The sequence below is a fragment of the Oncorhynchus masou genome, chromosome 29, assembly GCF_036934945.1.
Source record: "Oncorhynchus masou masou isolate Uvic2021 chromosome 29, UVic_Omas_1.1, whole genome shotgun sequence".
In the NCBI taxonomy this organism is placed as follows: Eukaryota; Metazoa; Chordata; class Actinopteri; order Salmoniformes; family Salmonidae; genus Oncorhynchus; species Oncorhynchus masou.
Genome location: NC_088240.1, coordinates 12,920,688 through 12,937,319, shown reverse-complemented (window position 1 = coordinate 12,937,319; position 16,632 = coordinate 12,920,688). Strand labels below are relative to the sequence as shown.

Genomic DNA, 16,632 nt, shown 5'->3' with positions numbered 1-16,632 from the left:
AAAATTAACAGTGGTAGTAATGACAGTAGTAACAGTGGTATTAGAAAAAGTAGTAAAAGTGTCAGCATTAATATTTGTAAGAGTGGTAGCAGTAACAGATGGCAACAGTGTAACAGTGGAAGTAGTAGTAGTAACGTAGTAACAGTTGTAGTAGCAAAAGTGGTAGTAGTAACAGTTGTAGTAGCAAAAGTAGTAACATTCATAGTAGTAGTAGTAGTAACAGTGCTAGCAGTAACAGTAGTAACAGTGCTAGCTGTAACAGTAGTAACGGTGGAAGTAATAACAGTAGTACCAGTGGTAGTAGGAGCAGTAGTAACAGCGGTAGTTGTAATAAGTGGTAGTAGTAGTAGTAACAGTGGTAGTAGTAGTAACAGTGGTCGTAGTAGTAACAGTGGTCTTAGTAGTAACAGTGGTAGTAGTAGTAACAGTGGTAGTAGTAGTAACAGTGTTAGTAGTAATAACAGTGGTAGTAGTAATAACAGTGGTATTGGTAATAACAGTGGTATTGGTAGTAATAACAGTGGTGTTGGTAGTAACAGTGGTATTGGTAGTAACAGTGGTAGTAGTAGTAACAGTGGTAGTAGTAGTAACAGTGGTAGTAGTAGTAACAGTGGTAGTAGTAGTAACAGTGGTAGTAGTAGTAACAGTAGTAACAGTGGTAGTAGTAATAACCGTGGTAGTAGTAGTAACAATAGTAACAGTGGTAGTAGTAATAACAGTGGTAGTAGTAGTAACAGTAGTAACAGTGGTAGTATTAATACCAGTAGTAGTAGTACTAACAGTATTAGTAGTAACAGTGGTAGTAGTAACAGTAATAACAGTGGTAGTAGTAACAGTAGTAACAGTGGTAGTAGTAGTAGTAGTAGTAGTAGTCGTAACAGTGGTAGCAGTAACAGTAATAACAGTGGTAGTAGTAGTAGTAGTAACAGTGGTTGTAGTAGTAATAACAGTGGTAGTAGTAACAGTGGTAGTAGTAATAACAGTGGTAGTAGTAGTAACAGTAATAACAGTTGTAGTAGTAGTAGTAACAGTGGTGGTAGTAGTAGTAGTAACAGTGGTAGTAGTAACAGTGGTAATAGTAACAGTGGTAGTAGTAATAACAGTGGTAGTAGTAGTAAGTGGTAGTAGTAACAGTAGTAACAGTGGTAGTAGTAACAGTAATAACAGTGGTAGCAGTAGTAGTAACAGTGGTAGTAGTAGTAACAGCGGTAGGAGTAACAGTGGTAGTAGTAATAACAGTGGTAGTAGTAACAGTAATAACAGTGGTAGTAGTAGTAGTAACAGTGGTGGTAGTAGTAGTAACAGTGGTAGTAGTAATAACAGTGGTAGTAGTCGTAACAGTGGTAGTAGTAATAACACTGGTAGTAGTAGTAACAGTGGTAGTAGTAATAACACTGGTAGTAGTAGTAACAGTGGTAGTAGTAGTAACAGTGGTGGTAGTAGTAACAGTGGTAGTAGTAGTAACAGTGGTAGGAGTCACAGTGGTAGTAGTCATAACAGTGGTAGTAGTAGTAGTAACAGTGGTAGTAGTAGTAACAGTGGTAGTAGTAATAACAGTGGTAGTAGTAATAACAGTGGTAGCAGTAGTAGTAGTCATAACAGTGGTAGTAGTAGTAACAGTAGTAGTAGTAGTAACAGTAGTAACAGTAATAACAGTGGTAGCAGTAGTAGTAGTAGTAACAGTGGTAGTAGTAGTAACAGTGGTAGTAGTAGTAACAGCGGTAGGAATAACAGTGGTAGTAGTAGTAACAGTGGTAGTAGTAGTAACAGTGGTAGTAGTAGTAACAGTGGTAGTAGTAGTAACAGTGGTAATAGTAGTAACAGTGGTAGTAGTAACAGTAATAACAGTGGTAGTAGTAACAGTAGTAACAGTGGTAGTAGTAGTAGTAACAGTAATAACAGTGGTAGCAGTAGTAGTAACAGCGGTAGTAGTAGTAACAGCGGTAGTAGTAGTAACAGTGGTAGTAGTAATAGTAACAGTGGTAGTAGTAATAGTAACAGTGGTAGTAGTAACAGTAATAACAGTGGTAGTAGTAACAGTAATAACAGTGGTAGTAGTAGTAACAGTGGTAGTAGTCGTAACAGTGGTAGTAGTAGTAACAGTGGTAGTAGTAGTAACAGTGGTAGTAGTAGTAACAGTGGTAGTAGTAGTAACAGTGGTAGTAGTAGTAACAGTGGAAGTAGTAGTAACAGTGGAAGTAGTAGTAACAGCCGTAGGAGTAACAGTGGTAGTAGTAATAACAGTGGTAGTAGTAATAACAGTGGTAGTAGTAGTAACAGTGGTAGTAGTAGTAACAGTGGTAGTAGTAGTAACAGTGGTAGTAGTAGTAACAGTGGTAGTAGTAGTAACAGTGGTAGTAGTAGTAACAGTGGTAGTAGTAGTAACAGTGGTAGTAGTAGTAACAGTGGTAGTAGTAGTAACAGTGGTAGTAGTAGTAACAGTGGCAGTAGTAGTACCAGTGGCAGTAGTAGTAATAGTGGCAGTAGTAATAACAGTGGTAGTAGTAATAACAGTGGTAGTAGTCGTAACAGTGGTAGTAGTAACAGTAGTAGTAGTAACACTGGTAGTAGGAGTAACAGTGGTAGTAGTAGTAACAGTGGTGGTAGTAGTAACAGTGGTAGTAGTAATAACAGTGGTAGTAGTAATAACAGTGGTAGTAGTAATAACAGTGGTAGTAGTAGTAACAGTGGTAGTAGTAGTAACAGTGGTAGTAGTAGTAACAGTGGTAGTAGGAGTAACAGTGGTAGTAGTAGTAACAGTGGTAGTAACAGTGGTAGTAGTAACAGTGGTAGTAGTAACAGTAGTAACCATAGTAAGAGTGGTAATTATAGTGGACGTACGGTGAGGGGCTCTCCCTGTAGAGCCTGCAGTATGAAGTTGCTGACCACACGGCCGTCGTTCATGTGCATCCGGGACCCAAAGGTGTTAAAGATGCGTGCCACCCTCACCTCCACTCCTTCCTATGAGCACAGGAAGAGGAAATAGAGGGGTGAGTAGAAAAGTACGCAAAAAAAAGAAGGGGGTTATGGTTTGTGTCAACGACCTACTCTAACGCAAAGATGAAACAACCTCATAGGTCGAGGACATTACGCAATTCATGAGTTATTAGCATGTAATTACCATTTAGTGTTGTCTAATACAAGGTGAAGAGGGAACCATAAAGTAAACAAACATAACCAAAAAAGTCAGATTTGAGTTGCTCCTAGCTCTATGATTTACAAGCTTCAGACTAGTTTCACGGACAAATACATCTTTGGGGGCTTAAAATCACCAGGCACAATATTGGTACCCTTTCGAAACCTGTACGCAGAACATCAAAGATGGATAAACACAATCTGATCATTATATTAAGAAAACAACAAGCCATCTGTTGCGCTAGTTTTGCTAAATTCTATCGAAAAGCTGATTCTAACACGCTTGCGTCATTTGTAAAGTTTTTAAAGTCAATAGAAAAAAATGTGTCTTTGGCCTCTTTCTAGGATCGGTCTGTTTCTCCATCTAACGCAAAGTGTTTTGTTGTGATCTGTACACCAGATGAATGCTCATCAGAAGCATGACATTATATTCTGGGGAGGTGCTGTGTGTGGAGGGATTAGCAACAGTTACACACAAAGCCCTATCGACTGGGCAAGCTTTATCGCTGGTACACATACACAGCTCCTTGGTCCACCAGCTGACAAACAAAACGATTACAAAAATCTCACACAAACAAAAATACACACAAGAATTGTCAGTTCTGTGTGCTGGATGATTTCTCAGACAGGTTTGGAAATTTGGCCTACTGGAAGTGTGTGCCTTTGCTCCAGCCTTTGGTCCAACACACTTGTGTTAGGGAGGAACAAAACTCAGTAGCTCTTCAGGACTGACACTGGACTCCCGCCGGCCTCAATCTCATACTATCCCTGCATGTAAAATCCTGACCTAACCTGATGGATAGACTGAGTTGCACCTAAGTGATAACCAATCAATCACACAACTCAGGTCACACTCAGAGTTTTTAAAAACGATCAGTTCAATATGTATTAATTCTGTTTGGCCCATCCTAAGCATGGTCTGGAACAACTAGGGCAGTGTATGAAATGGCCCCCTATTCCTCATATAAGGCACATTACTTTTGACCAGAGCCCTATCTGGGATGTCAACAGAGGTCCTCTGTTCTCATTAACCAGGTGTTTTTACTCCAGCGTATCCATGACATTAGCCAGGTGTTTGGCCTCTAGCTCATCCATGACATTAGCCAGGTGTTTGGCCTCTAGCGTATCCACGACATTAGCCAGGTGTTTGGCCTCTAGCTCATCCATGAAATTAGCCAGGTGTTTGGCCTCTAGCGTATCCACGACATTAGCCAGGTGTTTGGCCTCTAGCTCATCCACGACATTAGCCAGGTGTTTGGCATCTAGCAAATCCATGACATTAGCCAGGTGTTTGGCCTCTAGCGTATCCATGACATTAACCAGGGCAGGTTTCTCAAAAGCATTGTAAGTCTTCGTTCATCGCTAAACATAGAATGAAGATGTTTATCTGTCTCTCTGTGACTGCCGAAAAAGTCATAGTTGATTAAAAATAGTTTAATGTTCTAAGCAAATAAAACCGAGGTAACCAAATGATATGATAGCTAGATTAGGCTACATATTGACATCACTTTCATGTATGTGCAATCGATAGACCTATTAGGCTACATATTGACATCACTTTCATGTATGTGCACTCACACATTTCACTGTGGCTCAACCAAGAACCTAAAAGGTCAACACATTAGGTCTATGGCAAAGTCAATTAACTTGTAGCCTAGGCCTAAACTAGGCTACTTCATGTTCAATTATTTCATTTTATAATATTTGTAGGTCTACTTGAAGCTTATTTCATGCCTGCCATTAGGCTACAATCAATATTTATTTTTTCAATTACGAAGGATTTTGTAATTTTATTTTTAGGTCACATTCATATATTATAAATAGCGAAAAAGAGCGACTGACTTTGGCTTTATTATTTCTTCCTCACAGTTTACACAAACTGAAGACATTTACATAATTGACACAATCAAACATGGCATACAAAATAGCATGAAAAAAAAACACTTAAAATAGATAACACTATTGGAAAACAACCTCAGCAAAAAAAGAATTAGGCCCTTTTCAGGACCCTGTCTTTCAAAGATAATTCGTAAAAATCCAAGTAACTTCACAGATCTTCATTGCAAAGGATTTAAACACCGTTTCCCATGCCTGTTCAATGTTAAGACACTAACAGCTTACAGACAGTAGGCAATTAAGGTCACAGTTATGAACACTTAGGACACTAAAGAGGTCTTTCTACTGACTCTGAAACACACTAAAAGAAAGATGCCCATGGTCCCTGCTCATCTGCGTGAACATGCCTCAGGCATGCTGCAAGGAGGCATGAGGACTGCAGATGTGGCCAGGAGAATAAATTGAAATGTTCGTACTGTGAGATGCCTAAGACGGCGCTACAGGGAGACAGGACGGACAGCTGATCGTCCTCGCAGTGGCAAACCACGTGTAACAACACCTGCACAGGATCGGTACATCCGAACATCAAAATTGCGGGACAGGTACAGAATGGCAACAACAATTGCGCAAGTTACACCAGAAACGCACAACCCTTCCATCAGAGCTCAGACTGTCCGCAATAGGCTGAGAGAGGCTGGACTGAGCGCTTGAAGGCCTGTTGTAAGTAGAGGTCGCCCGATTAATTGGAATGGCCGATTAATTAGGGCCGATTTCAAGTTGTTTTCATACCAATTGTAAATCAGTAATTTTGGACGCCGATTTTGCCGATTGTCCATCACATTCTTATTTTCAATGATGGCCTAGGAACGGTGGGTTAACATAATTCGAAAGCTTGTTTTATTGCCAACATGACTAGTTAAATAATAAAATGAGGCCTCCCGAGTGGCACAGCGGTCTAAGGCACTGCATCGCAGTGCTGTGGCGTCACTACAGCACGGGGGTTTGATCCCAGGCTGTGTCACAACCGTCTGTGACCAGGAGTCCCATAGGGCGGTGCACAATTGGACCATACATCAAGTCCTCTTAATTTACAAAATTTCCCTCACTCAGGCAACAAAAAATGTGTAAAAGTTGCCCAATTAGCTGGAGGGATGTGGGCAACTTCTTGTCACATGCGGTTCTAAAGTTCAGAGCAGCGGTCAGTCAAAACCAGGCTGTATCACATCCGGCCCTGATTGGGAGTCCCATAGGGCGGTACACAATTGGCCCAGTGTTGTCTGGGTTTGGCCGTCATTGTAAATAATAATTTGTTCTTAACTGACTTGCCTAGTTATATAAAAGGTTAAATAAAAAATAAATAAATACAAAAACATACAGTACAGAGCTGTGAAGTGCAGCACTTGATCTCTGACGTCATGTACTGTATAGCATTTTACTGCACAGCCACTGTGTTCCAATAATTAAGGCACTTATCAAAGACAAAATCTGCCATTTTCAACCCGTATAAGGGAAGACAGGGGCTGTGAGTGGAAAGGGCTACCCAGGTGTTTGGCCTCCAGCGAATCGATGACCTTAACCAGGTGTTTGGCCTCAAAAGCTTGTATGGAAATATCTTCTGGATAGTACAGACTAGATGGGAAGAATAGAAGGAAGGAACTAAAGCTGTGCACTTAACATATTCTATATGGAAAGCAGATAACTCTTCATCCAAGAGGGGGATCTAGCTGTCCTATAGAGAAAACAAACCAGAGATCCACACACAGTCATCACCACCACACACACACACACACACTTTATATAAACCATTAAAAGAAAAGCAGACAACACACACAACCAAAACCCCACATATAATTGATTATCTGTATCCTAGCTGGTTACATCACCATCATAACAAGAATAGTCACCCCTCTTCATCTCCAAAGTTACAACACCTACGAGTTCTATTTTTAGTGTCAAAACATGAATAAAAACATGAAGACCTTATATAACAGGCTACCTTGAAAATGTAGGGCATGCTAAAATGCCAGTAATATATATATATGGTGAACAAGGACAGAATAAGGAGTATGATTGAGTAGACTTCCTGGAGAGGAAAACAATACAATAAGTTGGGTAAAAAAAATGAGGCCTTGAAATACGAGCTCCCGTTTAACATTATACATCCATTACAAACTACACCTGTTGTAGGAAGTCATTTTGACCCCGCCTGTTCGGGGAGATGTCCAAAATGTAAGCAGCAAAAAGTACTTCTGCACATCTCATCTGGTACTGTCCAATTGATAAAGATTTCTGGAAAGAGATGGAAACTCAAATATTTTGGGCTCTACAGTTGGTTTACAGCCTCTCCATTGTGTTCTTCATCTACTCTCAGCTAGCTCTGCACTGAAAAAATAAATACATGGTAGCTCTAATGTGATATGCTGGTAGATAAATGATTCAAATCATGAATAGATGACACAAAACCCAAAACATTCCTAGTGGCCCAGAAACCTGTTGTGGTTCTTTCCTCTGGAAACACTGACTTATGTCCTTCAGGGGAAACTTGACAAGCTTTGTATATATGGAGCCATGTAGTGAGCTTTATAGGAGAAGAGTGTGTGAATATACTGTTGAAGGGGATTGCCAACCCATAACCCACCAAGAATCTGGGTGTTGCGGTTTGTACCCTTGGAATTCAATACTTGCAAACATTTGTTTGGGAGGGAATGGGAATAGGGAGAGGGGTGGGAATAGGGAGAGGGGTGGGAATAGGGAGAGGGGTGGGAATAGGGAGAGGGGGTGGGAGTAGGGGAGGGGTGGGAGTAGAGAGAGGGGTGGGAGTAGGGGAGGGGTGGGAATAGGGAGAGGGGTGGGAATAGGGAGAGGGGTGGGAATAGGGAGAGGGGTGGGAATAGGGAGAGGGGGTGGGAATAGGGAGGGGTGGGAATAGGGAGAGGGGTGAGAATAGGGAGAGGGGGTGGGAATAGGGAGAGGGGGTGGGAATAGGGAGAGGGGTGGGAATAGGGAGAGGGGTGGGAATAGGGAGAGGGGTGGGAATAGGGAGAGGGGGTGGGGAGTAGGGAGAGGGGTGGGAGTAGGGAGAGGGGTGGGAGTAGGGAGAGGGGTGGGAATAGGGAGAGGGGTGGGAATAGGGAGAGGGGTGTGAATAGGGAGAGGGGTGTGAATAGGGAGAGGGGTGTGAATAGGGAGAGGGGTGGGAATAGGGAGAGGGGTGGGAATAGGGAGAGGGGTGGGAATAGGGAGAGGGGTGGGAATAGGGAGAGGGGTGGGAATAGGGAGAGGGGGTGGGAGTAGGGAGAGGGGTGGGAATAGGGAGAGGGGTGGGAATAGGGAGAGGGGTGGGAATAGGGAGAGGGGTGGGAATAGGGAGAGGGGTGGGAATAGGGAGAGGGGTGGGAATAGGGAGAGGGGTGGGAATAGGGAGAGGGTGGGAATAGGGAGAGGGGGTGAGAATAGGGAGAGGGGTGGGAATAGGGAGAGGGGTGGGAATAGGGAGAGGGGTGGGAATAGGGAGAGGGGTGGGAATAGGGAGAGGGGTGGGGAGAGGGGTGGGAATAGGGAGAGGGGTGGGAATAGGGAGAGGGGTGGGAATAGGGAGAGGGGTGGGAATAGGGATTTACATCAACAAGTTATTGCATGACATTGAAGTGCCTTCAGAAAGTAGTCAAAGTAGTCATACAGTTGACTTATTCCACATTTTGTTGTGTTTCAGCCTGAATTCAAAATGGATTCAATGCAAGATTGTTTCACCCATCTATACACAATGCCCCATAATGACAAAGTGAAAACATGAGTCAATACATGTTAGAATCACCTTTGGCAGCTGATCACTGCTACACAGCCATTCTTCAAGCTCTGTCAAATTGGCAGCTGATCACAGCTACACAGCCATTCTTCAAGCTCTGTCAAATTGGCAGCTGATCACTGCTATACAGCCATTCTTCAAGCTCTGTCAAATTGGCAGCTGATCACAGCTACACAGCCATTCTTCAAGCTCTGTCAAATTGGCAGCTGCTCACTGCTATACAGCCATTCTTCAAGCTCTGTCAAATTGGCAGCTGATCACTGCTACACAGCCATTCTTCAAGCTGGATACAAAGGAAAAGTGCTCAGGCAGTCGGAGATGGTCAAGACACCATGGTGGAAGGAAAAAAAGTATCCCTCTCACATGAGCCAACTGCTGAGAATCTACAAACAGCTGGGCATTTGGCAGTTGCTACAGGAACTTCTGGACTATATTAATGATATCTACTGTATGCACTGATTCTTGAAGAAAATAACTTAGAAATGCCTCATGAACTTAGTTCAACTGTCACACACCACCAGAACCCCAAATATAAGCTTGTTTTACTCTAATGTCTGTAAACAAAGAACATTTTAATAAAACACTGTATAGCGTCAAAACATGGTTAAAACTATCATTTTGATATCATGGACAGTCGGCGCTGGCATCAATAGCGTGGTCTACTAATTTTTTAGAGTGGTTACATTTCTACATCTCCATCCCTCAGCATTTTAGCACAACAGTGGTGGGGAGAATGCTTTGCTATACATTCCACGTTATATGGAGTGTTACCCCTCCTGCATTTGTAAAATGGTTGGGCTTCATGTGCTAATAAAATCGACACTATTCACTTTCAATTGTAGTTGCTCCTGCTGTCTTTTTGTTTTATTGCTCCTGTATTGGAATTTTAGACACTCTTTCTACTTCCACTCTACCCATGTGTACCCCTCTGTACCCATGTCAAATCAAATCAAATCTTATTTGTCACATACACATGGTTAGCAGATGTTAATTCGAGTGTAGCGAAATGCTTGTGCTTCTAGTTCCGACAATGCAGTAATAACCAACAAGTAATCTAACTAACAATTCCTAATCTACTGTCTTATACACAGTGTAAGGGGATAAAGAATATGTACATAAGGATATATGAATGAGTGATGGTACAGAGCAGCATAGGCAAGATACAGTAGATGGTATCGAGTACAGTATATACATGTGAGATGAGTATGTAAACGAAGTGGCATAGTTAAAGTGGCTAGTGATACATGTATTACATAAGGATGCAGTCGATGATATAGAGTACAGTATATAGGTATGCATATGAGATGAATAATGTAGGGTAAGTAACATTATATAAGGTAGCATTGTTTAAAGTGGCTAGTGATATATTTACAACATTTCCCATCAATTCCCATTATTAAAGTGGCTGGAGTTGAGTCAGTGTCAGTGGTAGGCAGCAGCCACTCAATGTTAGTGGTGGCTGTTTAACAGTCTGATGGCCTTGAGATAGAAGCTGTTTTTCAGTCTCTCGGTCCCAGCTTTGATGCACCTGTACTGACCTCGCCTTCTGGATGATAGCGGGGTGAACAGGCAGTGGCTCGGGTGGTAGATGTCCTTAATGATCTTTATGGCCTTCCTGTAACATCGGGTGGTGTAGGTGTCCTGGAGGGCAGGTAGTTTGCCCCCGATGATGCGTTGTGCAGACCTCACTACCCTCTGGAGAGCCTTACGGTTGAGAGCGGAGCAGTTGCCGTACCAGGCGGTGATACAGCCCGCCAGGATGCTCTCGATTGTGCCTCTGTAGAAGTTTGTGAGTGCTTTTGGTGACAAGCCAAATTTCTTCAGCCTCCTGAGGTTGAAGAGGCGCTGCTGCGCCTTCTTCACGATGCTGTCTGTGTGAGTGGACCAATTCAGTTTGTCTGTGATGTGTATGCCGAGGAACTTAAAACTTGCTACTCTCTCCACTACTGTTCCATCAATGTGGATAGGGGGGTGTTCCCTCTGCTGTTTCCTGAAGTCCACAATCATCTCCTTAGTTTTGTTGACGTTGAGTGTGAGGTTATTTTCCTGACACCACACTCCGAGGGCCCTCACCTCCTCCCTGTAGGCCGTCTCGTCGTTGTTGGTAATCAAGCCTACCACTGTTGTGTCGTCCGCAAACTTGATGATTGAGTTGGCAAAAAAAAAATGTGTACCCCTCTCTACCCCTATGTACCCCTCTCTACCCATGTGTACCCCTCTCTACCCCTCTCTACCATCGGTTGGAGCGAGCGGCCGCATCTACACTTCGGTCCGCAGGTAGTATAACTTTTTATAACTTTTCATTACATTTCGTTATAGTACAACGGTTTGATTTGTCTAATCTTAGCAATTTCTTCTTAGCCAGCTACATAGCCGTCCTTGTATCAACGACAATTGCATAATTATCGTATTTCGTCGTCCTAACGTATCTGCCCAACAGCTAGCTAAGCAGCTAGCTAAGCAGCTAAGCAGCTAGCTAACATCCACTGTCCACTAGCACTGTAGTAACTATTACACTCAATTGAACGACTCGATTAGCGTAGTGTCAGCTAGCTACATAGTTGTCTTCGTATCCAAGATAATTGTGCAGTTTAGAGTGTGTAGACTTAGAGTGATTATCTTAATTTACCGAGGTTAGCTAGCCAGCTATTTGTCGTCCTTAACGTAGGAAATGCTGCTAGCTAGCTAGCCAACAGCTAGCCAACCTCTACCGAATTGAACTCCAACTACCCGGTCAACATTCGCGTCGTTCCACAGGTAGTATCACATTTTCATTTCACTTCATTACAGTACAACGGTTTGATTTGTTTGATCGTAGCTAGCCAGCTACATAGCCGTCTTTGTATCTAAGACAATTGTGTAGTCTAGAGCGATTTTCTAGGTTAGCTTTCTAGGTTAGCTGGCCAGCTATTGTCGTTCTTCTACTGTTTGAATAGCAGCACCGTAGTAACTATTACAGTACAACGGTTTGTTTTGTTTGATCGTAGCTAGCTAGATACATAGCCGTCTTTGTATCTAAGACAATTGTGTAGCCTAGAGCGATTTTCTAGGTTAGCCAGCCAGCTATTGTCGTTCTTTTAAGTAACGGAACGCAATCAACCTTGCTAGCTAGCCAGCTAGCCCCCGAATAGCAGCACTGTAGAAACTATTACACTCGACGGAACGACTTGATTAGTGTAGTGTCAACATCGCAGCCACTACCAGCTAGCCTACTCCAGCAGTACTGTTTCATTTCAATCATTTTAGTCAATAAGATTCTTGCTACGTAAGCTTAACTTTCTGAACATTCGAGACGTGTAGTCCACTTGTCATTCCAATCTCCTTTGCATTAGCGTAGCCTCTTCTGTACCCTGTTAACTATGTGTCTATCTATCCCTGTTCTCTCCTCTCTGCACAGACCATACAAACGCTCACACCGCGTGGCCGCGGCCACCCTAATCTGGTGGTCCCAGCGCGCACGACCCACGTGGAGTTCCTGGTCTCCGGTAGCCTCTGGAACTGCCGATCTGCGGCCAACAAGGCAGAGTTCATCTCAGCCTATGCCTCCCTCCAGTCCCTCGACTTCCTGGCACTGACGGAAACATGGATCACCACAGATAACACTGCTACTCCTACTGCTCTCTCTTCGTCCACCCACGTGTTCTCGCACACCCCGAGAGCTTCTGGTCAGCGGGGTGGTGGCACCGGGATCCTCATCTCTCCCAAGTGGTCATTCTCTCTCTCTCCCCTTACCCATCTATCTATCGCCTCCTTTGAATTCCATGCTGTCACAGTTACCAGCCCTTTCAAGCTTAACATTCTTATCATTTATCGCCCTCCAGGTTCCCTCGGAGAGTTCATCAATGAGCTTGATGCCTTGATAAGCTCCTTTCCTGAGGACGGCTCACCTCTCACAGTCCTGGGCGACTTTAACCTCCCCACGTCTACCTTTGACTCATTCCTCTCTGCCTCCTTCTTTCCACTCCTCTCCTCTTTTGACCTCACCCTCCCACCTTCCCCCCCTACTCACAAGGCAGGCAATACGCTCGACCTCATCTTTACTAGATGCTGTTCTTCCACTAACCTCACTGCAACTCCCCTCCAAGTCTCCGACCACTACCTTGTATCCTTTTCCCTCTCGCTCTCATCCAACACTTCCCACACTGCCCCTACTCGGATGGTATCGCGCCGTCCCAACCTTCGCTCTCTCTCCCCCGCTACTCTTTCCTCTTCCATCCTTTCATCTCTTCCCTCTGCTCATACCTTCTCCAACCTTTCTCCTGACTCTGCCTCCTCAACCCTCCTCTCTTCCCTTTCTGCATCCTTTGACTCTCTATGTCCCCTATCCTCCAGGCCGGCTCGGTCCTCCCCTCCCGCTCCGTGGCTCGATGACTCATTGCGAGCTCACAGAACAGAGCTCCGGGCAGCCGAGCGGAAATGGAGGAAAACCCGCCTCCCTGCGGACCTGGCATCCTTTCACTCCCTCCTCTCTACATTTTCCTCCTCTGTCTCTGCTGCTAAAGCCACTTTCTACCACTCTAAATTCCAAGCATCTGCCTCTAACCCTAGGAAGCTCTTTGCCACCTTCTCCTCCCTTCTGAATCCTCCTCCCCTCCCCCCTCCTCCCTCTCTGCAGATGACTTCGTCAACCATTTTGAAAAGAAGGTCGACGACATCCGATCCTCGTTGCTAAGTCAAACGACACCGCTGGTTCTGCTCACACTGCCCTACCCTGTGCTCTGACCTCTTTCTCCCCTCTCTCTCCAGATGAAATCTCGCTTCTTGTGACGGCCGGCCGCCCAACAACCTGCCCGCTCGACCCTATCCCTCCTCTCTCCTCCAGACCATTTCCGGGGACCTTCTCCCTTACCTCACCTCGCTCATCAACTCATCCCTGACCGCTGGCTACGTCCCTTCCGTCTTCAAGAGAGCGAGAGTTGCACCCCTTCTGAAGAAACCTACACTCGATCCCTCCGATGTCAACAACTACAGACCAGTATCCCTTCTTTCTTTTCTCTCCAAAACTCTTGAACGTGCCGTCCTTGGCCAGCTCTCCCTCTATCTCTCTCAGAATGACCTTCTTGATCCAAATCAGTCAGGTTTCAAGACTAGTCATTCAACTGAGACTGCTCTTCTCTGCATCACGGAGGCGCTCCGCACTGCTAAAGCTAACTCTCTCTCCTCTGCTCTCATCCTTCTAGACCTATCGGCTGCCTTCGATACTGTGAACCATCAGATCCTCCTCTCCACCCTCTCCGAGTTGGGCATCTCCGGCGCGGCCCACGCTTGGATTGCGTCCTACCTGACAGGTCGCTCCTACCAGGTGGCGTGGCGAGAATCTGTCTCCTCGCCACGCGCTCTCACCACTGGTGTCCCCCAGGGCTCTGTTCTAGGCCCTCTCCTATTCTCGCTATACACCAAGTCACTTGGCTCTGTCATAACCTCACATGGTCTCTCCTATCATTGCTATGCAGACGACACACAATTAATCTTCTCCTTTCCCCCTTCTGATGACCAGGTGGCGAATCGCATCTCTGCATGTCTGGCAGACATATCAGTGTGGATGACGGATCACCACCTCAAGCTGAACCTCGGCAAGACGGAGCTGCTCTTCCTCCCGGGAAGGACTGCCCGTTCCATGATCTCGCCATCACGGTTGACAACTCCATTGTGTCCTCCTCCCAGAGCGCTAAGAACCTTGGCGTGATCCTGGACAACACCCTGTCGTTCTCAACCAACATCATGGCGGTGGCCCGTTCCTGTAGGTTCATGCTCTACAACATCCGCAGAGTACGACCCTGCCTCACACAGGAAGCGGCGCAGGTCCTAATCCAGGCACTTGTCATCTCCCGTCTGGATTACTGCAACTCGCTGTTGGCTGGGCTCCCTGCCTGTGCCATTAAACCCCTACAACTCATCCAGAACGCCGCAGCCCGTCTGGTGTTCAACCTTCCCAAGTTCTCTCACGTCACCCCGCTCCTCCGCTCTCTCCACTGGCTTCCAGTTGAAGCTCGCATCCGCTACAAGACCATGGTGCTTGCCTACGGAGCTGTGAGGGGAACGGCACCGCAGTACCTCCAGGCTCTGATCAGGCCCTACACCCAAGCAAGGGCACTGCGTTCATCCACCTCTGGCCTGCTCGCCTCCCTACCATTGAGGAAGTACAGTTCCCGCTCAGCCCAGTCAAAACTGTTCGCTGCTCTGGCCCCCAATGGTGGAACAAACTCCCTCACGACGCCAGGACAGCGGAGTCAATCACCACCTTCCGGAGACACCTGAAACCCCACCTCTTCAAGGAATACCTAGGATAGGATAAGTAATCCTTCTCACCCCCCCTTAATGACTTAGATGCACTATTGTAAAGTGGCTGTTCCACTGGATGTCAGAAGGTGAATTCACCAATTTGTAAGTCGCTCTGGATAAGAGCGTCTGCTAAATGACTTAAATGTAAATGTTAAATGATTGCTAGCTGCTCTCTCTACTCTGGGTAACTATAGTGTACAAAGCCAGCTAAAAGGTGCCGCACAATCCCCTTTGACTCATCTAGAGAGGAAAAAGGCTCGGAACGGATCATTTAAAAAGGCAAGAAAGAACACAGTACCCAAAGAAATGGAAATATTGTCTTGTAGAAGCAAACTGATAATGAGGTGCCTGTCATGCTGTGGCCTAAGTGCTAAAAGCCTTCCTTCCCGGTATCTCTGAATACCATACCCGTCTGGCATGGCAACTCTGCACCGGGTTTCCTATCACAACGCACGGAGATATAACCCATTCCTCCTGGGGGAGGAGAGAAAATCTCATTCTCTCAGAGAGAATGGATTCAGGACATTGCTAAACATACTTTCTTTTCACTTCTGCTCAAGTTTTGTTCCGCCCAGCTTTTAGAACCTGCACTCTGATGTGTTGCCGTGTATACACACAAACACGCACTGGCAAAACTCTGCCAGCGTAATAACAGCAATAAGGTCTGAGGTAGCTGCAGTGTTTTAATACCATCCTCCCAAACACACACCAATCCTAAAGTACCGGCACTTACACCTGAGGAATGAAAATGAAGGGGACGACACTGAGGGAAAATTAATAGAACAACAAGAGAACAATAAGAGTACAATCTGTCATTAACCACCACGCAAAAGATAAGTCGCCCGCTTTGAGGAAAACATTGAGCCGCCGACCAAGGCCCCCTCCGCTCACGAGGATTATACACTCTCATTTCCGTGGCCGACATGAGTAAGTCATTTAAGCGTGTTAACCCTCACAAGTCTGCCGGCCAGAAGGCATCCCAAGCAACATCTTCAGAGCATGTGCCGACCAGCTGGACATGTTAAATCTCTCCATATCCCAGTCTGTTGTCCCCACTTGCTTCAAGATGTTCACCATTGTTCCTATACGCAAGAAAGCGTAACTGTACTAAATGACTATCGCCCCGTAGAACTCACTTCATCATGAAGTGCTTTGAGAGTTAAGGATCATATCGACTCTACCTTACCTGACAACCTAGATCCCGTGTGCAGTGCAATAGCCATTTAACTGAACACTGCCCTATCCCACCTGGACAAGAGAAATACCTATGTAAGAATGCTGTTCATTGACTTCAGCTCAGCCTTCAACACCATAGTAGCTTCCAAGCTCATCATTAAACTCAGGGCCCTGGGTCTGAACCCCTCACTGTGCAACTAGGTCCTGGACTTCCTGACTAGCAGACCCTAAGTTGTGTGGGTAGGCAACAACATCCCCGCCACGCTGATCCTCAAAACTGGGGCTCCGCGGGAGTGCGTGCCCAGCCAACTCCTATACTCCCTGTTCACCTATGACTGCGTGGCACCGCACATCTCCAAATCAATCATCAAGTTTGTTGACAACACAGCAGTGGTAGA

The 16,632-nt window shown here is 45.2% G+C and overlaps 1 protein-coding gene across 1 annotated transcript in view; it reads right to left on the bottom strand.

The window, feature by feature from the left end:
* Positions 1–16,632, bottom strand: part of uxs1 (UDP-glucuronate decarboxylase 1) — a 98,862-nt gene that overhangs the window by 21,587 nt on the left and 60,643 nt on the right. Inside the window, exon 10 of the mRNA XM_064944050.1 lies at positions 2,842–2,961. Within this exon, the coding sequence (XP_064800122.1) occupies positions 2,842–2,961 (120 nt within the window). The remainder of the gene's footprint in view (positions 1–2,841; positions 2,962–16,632) is intronic.